At 35.7% G+C, this 10322-nt stretch overlaps 1 protein-coding gene and 1 pseudogene across 3 annotated transcripts; both read right to left on the bottom strand.

Moving 5' to 3' along the window:
- Window positions 1-1645: 1645 nt before the first annotated feature.
- Window positions 1646-4457, bottom strand: LOC120162332 (annotated as a pseudogene).
- Window positions 4458-7387: 2930 nt separating this feature from the next.
- Window positions 7388-9891, bottom strand: LOC120162331 (peptide chain release factor PrfB3, chloroplastic-like). Of its 3 annotated transcripts, none has more exons than XM_039172496.1 (6): window positions 9582-9891; window positions 9053-9250; window positions 8674-8874; window positions 8312-8527; window positions 8047-8224; window positions 7388-7697 (listed from the first exon to the last, which is right to left on the bottom strand). In XM_039172496.1, the coding sequence occupies exons 1-6, from the start codon at window positions 9882-9884 to the stop codon at window positions 7408-7410; spliced, it is 1386 nt and encodes a 461-aa protein (XP_039028427.1). In that variant the 5' UTR covers window positions 9885-9891; the 3' UTR covers window positions 7388-7407. The 3 variants fall into 3 exon arrangements, with proteins under 3 accessions (XP_039028427.1, XP_039028428.1, XP_039028429.1); XM_039172497.1 differs by having other exon boundaries at window positions 9053-9247; XM_039172498.1 differs by having other exon boundaries at window positions 9053-9270; window positions 9582-9829.
- Window positions 9892-10322: the final 431 nt, after the last annotated feature.

Raw genomic sequence — 10322 nt, 5'->3', positions numbered from 1 at the left:
TTGATCTAAGAAATAAATGAAGACTTGCTGGTGAATCCTTCCCGTGTTTGAATTGTAGCAGAGATTCTCCTGGTATTGTATGGAGTTTGATTGACACGAAATAACACAGTCAAAGGCACAAACCTGCTGGTCAATGGATAAAAAAAGGAAGCATGGAATGGAAGAAATATAATAGCACTTGAAAGTTATGTAACAAAAAATTAAACCCTAAAACTAACACAAATGACGAATCATAAAACAAAAAACAAACCCTAGTTTCAGAAAATAGTTTCGCTTTAGACTTCAGCCTCTAAAGTTAACTCTAAAAAGAAAGACGACCATATCACGAATAAAATGGAAGTCTTAAATAAAAGAATAGGAAAAATAGATGAAAACTCAAGTGGGTTTTTAGTGCAACGTATTATGGTTCAGAGGGTTGAGACAGTGTTGCCGGAAAATGGGCTCTCGTTGTTAGAGATCGCCGGAGATCAGGCAGGCCGTTCTGATCACTCATTTGCATAAGGTTTTCTTAGAGTGAGAAAAGAAGATTACTACGATTCTGAATGGAACGAGTCAAATATTCGTCAGAGGGGTTTTTGTACCTTCTCTTGGAAGACTGGATCCGAGTCTACCGCCACCTTCATCTCTCTCTCTCTCTCTCTCTCTCTCTCTCTCTCTCTCTCTCTCTCTCACGTGTAACGTGTAATGGAATTATAGAGATTAAACGGAATTATAGAGCCAACCAAATGTTGAAACATATCCTAGCATTGCACGTGGATGGATCTTGCAATCTGCCACTTGACCCACCATGTTCTCGGATGTCTTTTGTACATTACCATAATACTTACACTCAAATTATTTAAATTTATTTTTAAAAAATTAGTTTCATCATTAATGATTTGAGTTCGATGAATCAAATTAGAGCAATTTTGCTTTACGTGTAACTTAACAGGATTTCATCCATATAAGAAAGCAGAATTACATCAAGTAACCCTCAAGAAGCAGCCTTCAAATGGCCAATGCGTGATTGCAGCACCAGTTAACGGGTAAAGGGAATCTGGTGTCCAATTCCAGTGATCTATAATAATTCATTTCAATACAATTTTGCTATTTTTAAGGGATAATGTCATTATCAACCACTCGTAGAATTTATTAAATTAATCGAAGTTGGAATGAAAAGATTTTGCCGATTGAATCATCAATTACTACAACTTTAAACGTGGCCTAAACGAAACTATAGGTTATATGAATACTATTTGGTATCTTTGCCTTCGGATGGTTAAACCATTCTTCTATTTAGCATTACCCAAAGCAGACAGCTGGCTCATTAGGGTCTCTTAATTATATATATCATTAGAGTAAAAATGAATGTTTAAGACTACCAATAAAAAATGAAAAAGTTACAGAAAATAAAATATCTTCAATTTAAAAAATTTAATCTCAATTATTAAATTCCAATAATTGAGCGATAAAAAAAACTTCTACGACCATAACTCATATATATATATATAACAAAATTGATTAAAATTACATACGACAGTCTGACAGAATCCAACAATATAAATGTGAAGTTTCCTGCTTGTTGCAGGGCCTATAGGTTATGCCGGTTGTTGACAGCTGAAGTAAAACACCAAACTGAAATTTTGAGCTTCTAAGGAGAAGTGTTGTGGAAGCCATTAACTTCATAGTTCAGCATTGGTGTCGAAGCTGTTTCCATGAAATTTAGCAATTAGAAACTTGATCAACTCACTAAAATAAAATACCATGGATACAACGGGATAAAGCATAACTACCTTACCAGTGCTTAATCTTCATTAAACTTGATCTTCTTTGGAGCAGGCTGAATGCTACCCACCTGCAAAATGTCAACCACCACATCTAAGCAACACAATTCCGGATAATCTCGTAATCAAAGAAAAACAGGATTGGAGAAAATCACATATGCAAATATATTTACAGACTATGAAGCTATATCTCAATTTACAGTCAAACTACACCCATGGTTGTACTCGAAGCTGAAAAAGAGGAAGGACCATGTTAAAATGCCCCTTCAACTTAAAAACATCTTAATGGAAAGGAAGATTGCATTCTCTATGTTCATAAGTAAATCATCCTTCCTTCCAAAAGGGGACAGAAGGAGCATACGAAGCTGAAGTAGCATTATTGTTTATTGTCAATTTTCATATTCCATGTCAGTTTTCACATTCAATGTTCAAGTCGAGAACCGATCCACATGTGATGAAAGCTATGGTTAAACTCTTAGTGCACAAAGAAAAAAACCCTAAGCAAGTGTTGTAATACACAATGTTCATTCAACTTTACCCCATGCGTTCCTAAAGATTGACAATTTTCAGTGATACGGATTAAAGCAAGGAAAAGACTGAAGAGGCAGATTCTTGCAATTTCTGGGCATTCATAATCAATGCCAGCAGCTTCTATCCTCTTTCTACGCCTCACAACTTGTTTTAGGATCTTCTCCACCAACTTTTTATGCTCTTCCAACGTTCTTACCTGCATAGCAAAACAGAAGAAATTTTTAAAAAATGGAATCAACAAATCAACTAGTCATTTACACAAAAAGATGCCAGACAACTTTCCTAATCTGATTATTACCTTATTATGCTGTTGTCGTTCAATCTGCACATAATCCACTGGCTTGTATTTATAATTGAAACCTCTCCATCTATATATAAAAGAATACAGATTAATCAATCACCAACTTATCAGATAAATGCAAGGAAAATGGTTGTGCACCTCCACAAAGTATTTTAACAAACTACTGAAAATCTTCTGCTTGGCCACCAAGGGAGAGTAATAATGGTCAGCATAAACAAGCTACCTTCAAATCATTACTTAGTTTGTTGGGCCAAAACATATAAATTTAAATTAAAAAATACAAGTTACATACACATTATTAGTCAGAATCAGCAGGGGGATACATGCTACCCACGACATTATTACTCACCCAAAATGTGTATGTTAGCTAACAAGCAGACATTAGAAACTCTTCACTCAACTAGCTTATCCCACTTGGACTCCTTATCCTCTTAAAGTATTAAAATATCATCCCATCACTCCAACCTCAAGCGAAGATGTAACAAGGTTTAAAGGTCACCGCTTCCTAGATACAAAATCTGGTTAGTAGTCTAGTACAGTGGCACACAAGGTCTTATTGCATCATAAATTTGGGGATAATATACAGTAAATAAAGCACAACTAAATCATTTCAAGAAAAAGCAGAAGAAATTTCCTAACAAAACATGCATGAACGAGAAATGTAAGTTACTGAAAAATTACTCATTGCTTACAATTTTGGATGAACATGCTCAGTAGGGATAATATGGACTTGCAAAAGATGCTCAAACAACAGATAATTATGCATATAATCAGCTACAACTTCAGCCACCTACAGCCAACATGAATTATTGTCAAAATAACAATAATCACGATAAGCATAATTCATTAGACATCAAATAACAAACACTGTCTCCAACCTGCGGATTCTCGAATTCGATGAAACCAAAGTGCTTTGATTTTCCTGTCTGTTAAGCAAAAATGAAAAAATGGCAGAAGAAAGTGATTTCTTAGTAACTATATTAGTTAAAATGTAAGTGAACTAAAAAAGCTTGAGAGTGCAACATTATAACCAGCAGATATCACACTCAACCAAATTACAAAGAAATCCATAATTTTCAATCGAGAAATTTCAAAATCAAAGAAGCAGCAACTGTAACAAGCGGATGTCATTAAAAGAACAAACACTGAAACACATGTAGGAATTTAACACCAAACAAAATCTAAGACACTCATTCTAAAGCATTTTTCCAAAATCAAACTAGAATGCTAGTACCTACAAATAAAAGAAAACCATGCAGTCTATAAGTGCAAATATGCTAGCAAAAACAGAAATATAAACGAATGCACATAATAGTGAATCTGACGGAATTGCTTAAAACCTTTTTATTTCTTGCAATCCTCAAACTCTTAATAGCACCGAACTGCTTAAAATAGGCTGCAAGAACATACCCAGTTAGAAAAAAATTAAAAAAACAAACAAATATCCACTCCTTTGATACAAAATTCATTTACCTTCCATTTCTTTCTCATAAAAACCATGTGGTATTCGACCAATATATAAGACTAGCTTTATTTTGTTGGGGTTTGGTTTCTGGAAGCTCAAGCAATTGATCTCCTTCCAATGGCTTCATGCACAGATATATATGGAGCATTCAAAACCAGTTTAGGGTTACAAAAACAAGAAATAAAATAAAAACAAAATTAAGAAAAAAGATGAAAATATAATTGTAGCAGAGAAACATACCAGGAAATCTGCAGATGCAGTTTTGGAATCAGAGATTGAAAACTGAGAAGAAGCCTTCTTTAAGGCTTTCCTGGATGCTTTCCTCGCCTTCGCCCCCATCTACTCAGAACCCTTCAGAGGCTGCTGTATTTGGAAGACGAAAGCTTAATACTAAAACCCTGCCACTGGTTATAGCAGTAAGGGAAAATATGTGTGTGTATATAATTCAGGCCATGTTTCATGGGTTGAGTATTTAAGGTTCAAGCCCATTACGATTATTTGGCCTTAATTTATAGGAGGCAAATAGGCATATACACAGATCCAATTGTCTTCACGATTAGGACTATTTTCATCCAATTTTTACGCATAATAGCAATTAATTTTATTAATAAATAAAAATTTAATTTTAGTTTTAAAAGTTATAAAAATAAAAATAATTAAATTAATCAATTATTTTTATTACAACCATCAAATAGCTCGAATTAATCACTCAATAAAGAGTTAAAATTCAATTATTTACTACTTTATTTGTTTATATTATGTCAGATTATATCACGAAATTTACTAAAATAATCAGCAATGAATACTTTATGTATAAAATTAAGATCAAAATATAACATCGAAAGGTCTTCTTTATAATATAAAGATGGGGAATTCAGAAAAAATGTTTCACGAAGAGAAAAAGGTGAAATTCATCATCAAGATCATATACCCGGAAGCCATCACTTGGTATTTTTCATTTTCTTTTGTTTTAAGATGTTCATTTTTGTTTCTTTAATCGTTACTATTTCTTTTAAAGAGAAACCCGTATGTCTTCTTCTGGCCGCCTCTTGTTGAGTTTTATATTCTGGAATTTATATTTCATGCGCTTTTAATTCGGTAATTTAAAAAAAAAAAAAACCTTTGATCCTGAAGACTTCATGCAAACTAATTAAGTTCAAGAGCAGAGCTGCTAAAACTTTTAAGATTTATGTTTCTTTTTCATGGGTTATAATGATTAGTGTAGTAAAGTTGCAACATTTTCCCTTTGTGTTCTTTTTTTTTTCATGCATTTTTCTGCTTTTTTTGTTTAATCAAGAATCTGTTTTGAGGGAATGTTTATGGGGGGCTTGGGGGTGAGGCTCAAATTGAAGCACATCTGAAGGAATAGTTTGTTGTCTATTACTGATAGTTATGCTTATGAAATATATATATATAACCCCTTGACTGTTGCTCTGTTCATAGAGATCAGTGGAGGATCTCTTAGTAAATACTAAATCGGGATGTTCCTTTTCCTTGAGTATTTAGGAACTTGCTTATGTTTTAACCTTTTGTTGCATTTGGCAACAGCTGAGTGCCAAATGCATGAATTGGTATGGAAACCCACTCTGGCATTGATATTGTTATTTTGAGATCAAGACATGAGAATTTTTCCATATGAGCAATAAATTTCCTGAAAGAGTATGTGAAATTATTCCAGCAGCAGCACCCAATACGCTTGGATCCATCTTCTGACTATTGTGTGCATGTCATTGAGGCCAAATTTGCTCAGCTTTTTCTTGTGTACTCGATTTTGGTTGTCGTTTACTAGGTTTTTCCATAAATAGCTTATCGCTGTCTAGTTTTTTGTTTGTGTTTCTTTTCTGGAAATGATTGAATCGGTTTGTGTTTCATTCAGTACGAAATGCTCATCATTATCATCTCATTTACTTTGAGTCATCGATTAATTTGACATTCCTTAATCATGCATCCCAGCTACCTGGCAGCCTATTGTTCCTTCATGGGAGAAGAAGTTTTGCACTCTGGTAGGCTCTGTTCTGTGGCGGAAGCTTATTGAAACCAAGAGATTTATGTATCTTTATGACAACGTAGTCCAGTGGAATGACTCGGCTGGTGAGGAGGCATTCCGTAATGCTAAGAACCGGTTTTGGGCTGAGATTAATGGCCTTCCTTGTGACATAATACTCCCTGATCCAGATAGCTACACTGATAAAATCGATTGGGACTCTGAAATTGATTCGGAGTTGCTTATGGACTTGGAGAGAGAGCACAAGGTCTCTAACGAGAAGGATAAAAGTGAGAATGTTGTGATTCTCGGTAATTCTCTTCTTTTGAATCAATCCTTTGACTGTTGTGTTGGGGGAATGCTGAAGAGGGTGCAGTGAAGGAAAATAACATGTCTTCGAATTGGAAGACCAAAGACTACGAAAATTCTTGGGAGCACAATAACGGCAACGCAAAAGATACTGGATATGAGAATTGTTGGAATAACTCCTGGGAATGGAACCAAAGGGAGAACAACTATAATGTTTGGAACAATAACAAACCCAGCTATGCGGATTATAGAAGAAGCGGAGATCGGAGAACACGGGATGTTACCAGAAGAAAGAGAGAAGGTGCCGATCAGTACATGTCAAGGTATAAAACCACGAGATTTAACGGCTGATATTATTTTATTTGTTATGTTTCGGAGTGTATGGTACAAAAATAGGACCACAACAGCTTCTCAGAGCCACCTATTATGTTCGGTTTATGTTGCAGTTTTGTAGTTTGCTTCTTTAGGTCTGTCTGAGGTTTTGAATATTATTTGTAGTCTTTTGAGAGTGATTTTTTCCTGATATGCTTGTTAATGCAAACTTATTGATATATATATATATATATATATATATATATATATATATATATCATTGGCATTCTCTTGCTTTCATCCTGACCAGAACGGGGTTTGTTTTCGGTTCCGTAAGGGCTTTAAATGTATTCAAACCTGAATGAGCTTCTTAGTTTCATGGGGCTGTTTGAGATTTAAAATGGAAGTTTGTTCCACCTGAATCATGGTTTAGGCATTTTATTTTCTAATGTTTTTATTGTCAATGCAGTGCTTTCCCCATTCACTTTCTTAGAACAAGTATAACGTGGGAAGCTGCTAAGGTGTAGATTTTTGTAGTGATTTAATTTCAGATTTCTAACCAAACCCAACAACCAAGGCAAGGATTCTTATATGGTAATCTGAGATCTTAAACCAATATTGTGAAAATTGGTCCAAACAGGCAAATGGACATCATAATTTGATACAAAAAGACAGCTATGCCATCCGCCGGACTGTTAAGTGTCTAGAAGAGTTGTAGGGAGTACAAGCATGCGATGTGAGTTTAGAATGTAAAATTTGATTGTCTAGTGTTGATGTAAGCTGCAATAAAGGGTTCAATATTTCCATCCAGAACAGAATTTAGGTCGGGCAATTCAAGGCCGGTTTTTACATCTCGCACTAACTTGCCGGGGTGAAACATGTACCTTCGGGTCTCCTTTTGCCAGATGTCAACAGAGGCGCCCCCCTTGATGCTACTTACACTGGAGACTCCTTGCTCGTTTGTTACCACAAGAAGTTTGGCCTTTAACCTATTGAGGGCTTTGATTTGATTAGCAAAGTAGCTCCTCTCACCTGCGCATAAAAGATGATTTTGAGGAACAATGCTGGAGCAAAAAGGACGAGTAAATGCTTGAAAAAGAGTGAATAAACCCAGAAGCATTCAAATTGCCAGAATCATAATACTTAGTACCGAAATCAAGCAAAAAGCCATTCCTCTTTCAATGATCACTGTTTTTATATCTTTTCATTTCATGGTCAAAAGCAACTATCAATGACACAGCTCTAAATGAGATTTTCTAGGGAAGTAATGAGATATATTAGTTTCGTTTTGCTGGAATTTAAGGCGAGGGTAATGAAACACGAGTTGAACCGAAACAAAGTATGGATAATGACTTCCGAATTCTGAGAGGAAAATAAGCACCTGAAGATTGAAAAGTTAAAGCAGTAGGGATATGCTGAACACAGACTGTATATCCCCTTCGGCCATGTTTTTCTCCAGCCGACAAAGTGGACGAAAGAATCAAATCATCATCACCGATTTGGAGGTCAGGAGTTGTTCCAAGGAATAGAGGGACGACATCAACACCTACTGAGCTAACCTGCAAGGTATTCGCAAGATGAGGGGGAACAATATTCAGATGACCTGAATCGTAGGTCACAGATCAGGAAGGCACAAATAAACTTACCTCATTGTGAACGGAACCGTTTTGCGAACTTCTTATCATGCAATGGATGCCTCTCTCTCCTGAAAGAAAACCATAAGCATAATCGAATTCAAACTCGATAGTTGCTGACTTGATACCACCACCATTCGTAGAAAGGTTCTTCTCAACCACTCTACCCCTATACCCTTGCTTTCCCCCCCACTTGATATACATGCCAAGAAGTTGTTCAGCCCACTCCTGAATATGAATATTATCTTTTAAGACAGATTGCAGTCCAAGAATCAACAAAACAAGTATATTTTTATGCACTAAAATTTTCTGTTCATGTACCCAACTTGACAATTAAAGCATTTGCACATAATAATGAAGAGTTGGAGTCGAACCTCGGATTTGTTGCCTTCGGAGCCAGCTTTAATAATGACACATGCCCCTTCCATCTCATATGGACCTCTAAGGAGCTTAGATACCTCATATTTATCTAACAAATCATTAATAGCCAAAGATGCATCATATGCCTGCTCAAAGAGACTGTAATTGACTGCATCTATTTCAGCCAATTGCGCAATCAGCTTGGCTTCTTCAGCCTGCAGAAATAAGTAGAGACTGTTCTGTAACTTTCTGAAAACCTTCAGTTATCGAGCGAAACCTAGCCGACTATGACCAGACGAGTATGTTTTAGATGCTAACAAAATCAGACAAAGTCCTATCTGATGTTTATGTGAAGTTTTAAGAGTAGAACTCCTAGTCTCTGCTGCACATCACCTTGTACTTCAGATCTTTGAGAGCGTCAACCACTTTGACACTATCAGCCAACTTGACAAGGATTTCGTTGGATTTAGCCGGGTCATTCCATAGATCGTAATCGCGTACCATCTCTTCTTGCTTTATTCTCCTTGACTCTTCAAGTTCCAAAGCAGTCGGTGCCAACATCTCAGCTCGGAGAATGACATCTTCAATCTTCTTTTTCAATGAAAATAGACCTAATGTAAGTAGTGAAAGGACGTTAACTCGGAACATAATTTTTTTTTTATCAAAACGACACTCTTCCAATGACTAGCAATTTCCTTCTAACTGAAGGAGACCATAAATGATCGGTAATAACCAACTCCTTTCAGTGTTCAAAAGCATAGGGGACGTTGCATAAACATAAGAAAGAAAACAAAGCAACACGCAATCATTCTGGGAATGTGAAAGTACAGTAAGGCGTCGATTTGGTCACTAAGAAGGTAAATTCCCCCAAAAATGAAAGAACAATAAATAGAAGAAAAAAAAGCAAAGTACTGAAACAGACCGAGTTGCTTGTAGGCCTTGTTCTTGTCATCGATGGAATGAGAAGCACGAATGGTGAAGTGCAAAAACTGAATAGTTTTCGACCTTTTATTTGTTGAGGAAGGATATTTCCATGGAGTAGGTGTAGGGCTTCTTCGAAACACAGCTTCTGCCGCCATTTCGATAAGCAGACAGATTCGGCCAAGTAAAGAAGAGATGCGGTCTCGGCAAAGACAAACATATATATTAAGCTAACAAGATACAGTATTGTTGGTTGGAAGCCCAAGGCCGCGCGTTGCCTTATCATTTCTGAGTTGCATAGCATGCCACGTTAGCCCTTATATTTTCTCACCTTTCTTTTAGGCATAATGATTTTAGAGTTAATTTCACAAAAAGTCCCCAAACTATGATACTCATTCAAAATTAGTCCTTATACCTTTAAATATTCCATCTTCATCTCCAAATTATTCTTTCATTCTAAATTAATCTCTAAACTTTGAAATATTCTAATTTCATTCTCAATCTATGACTATCATTCTAAAGTGATCCCAAACTTTTGAATATTTCAATTTTATCCTTAAATTATCGGTATGTACTAATCATATCCATTATTAATAAAATTGTTAAAAAATTGTTAACTGCATTGTAAAAATTAATGTGTAGGTATATTTTACAGCCCAAACCCCTAGGATAAGTGGCATGTACTATCCGAACATCTGATACTAAGTATGTAAACTTGAGAATTAATTTAACCTCCACCTAT

This window comes from Hibiscus syriacus, unplaced genomic scaffold, assembly GCF_006381635.1.
Source record: "Hibiscus syriacus cultivar Baekdansim isolate YM2019G1 unplaced genomic scaffold, ASM638163v2 tig00111402_pilon, whole genome shotgun sequence".
NCBI lineage: Eukaryota > Viridiplantae > Streptophyta > Magnoliopsida > Malvales > Malvaceae > Hibiscus > Hibiscus syriacus.
This window is presented reverse-complemented; position numbering and strand designations above follow the sequence as displayed.

Excerpts from the sequence above, each read along its gene's own strand:
- LOC120162331 (XM_039172496.1), bottom strand. The coding sequence starts at position 9,884 with ATGCTATGCAACTCAGAAATGATAAGGCAACGCGCGGCCTTGGGCTTC. Across the intron at positions 8,875-9,052 it reads TCAAAGATCTGAAGTACAAG|GCTGAAGAAGCCAAGCTGAT; the intron begins GTGATGTGCAGC and ends TTATTTCTGCAG. Across the intron at positions 8,225-8,311 it reads ACGGTTCCGTTCACAATGAG|GTTAGCTCAGTAGGTGTTGA; the intron begins GTAAGTTTATTT and ends AATACCTTGCAG.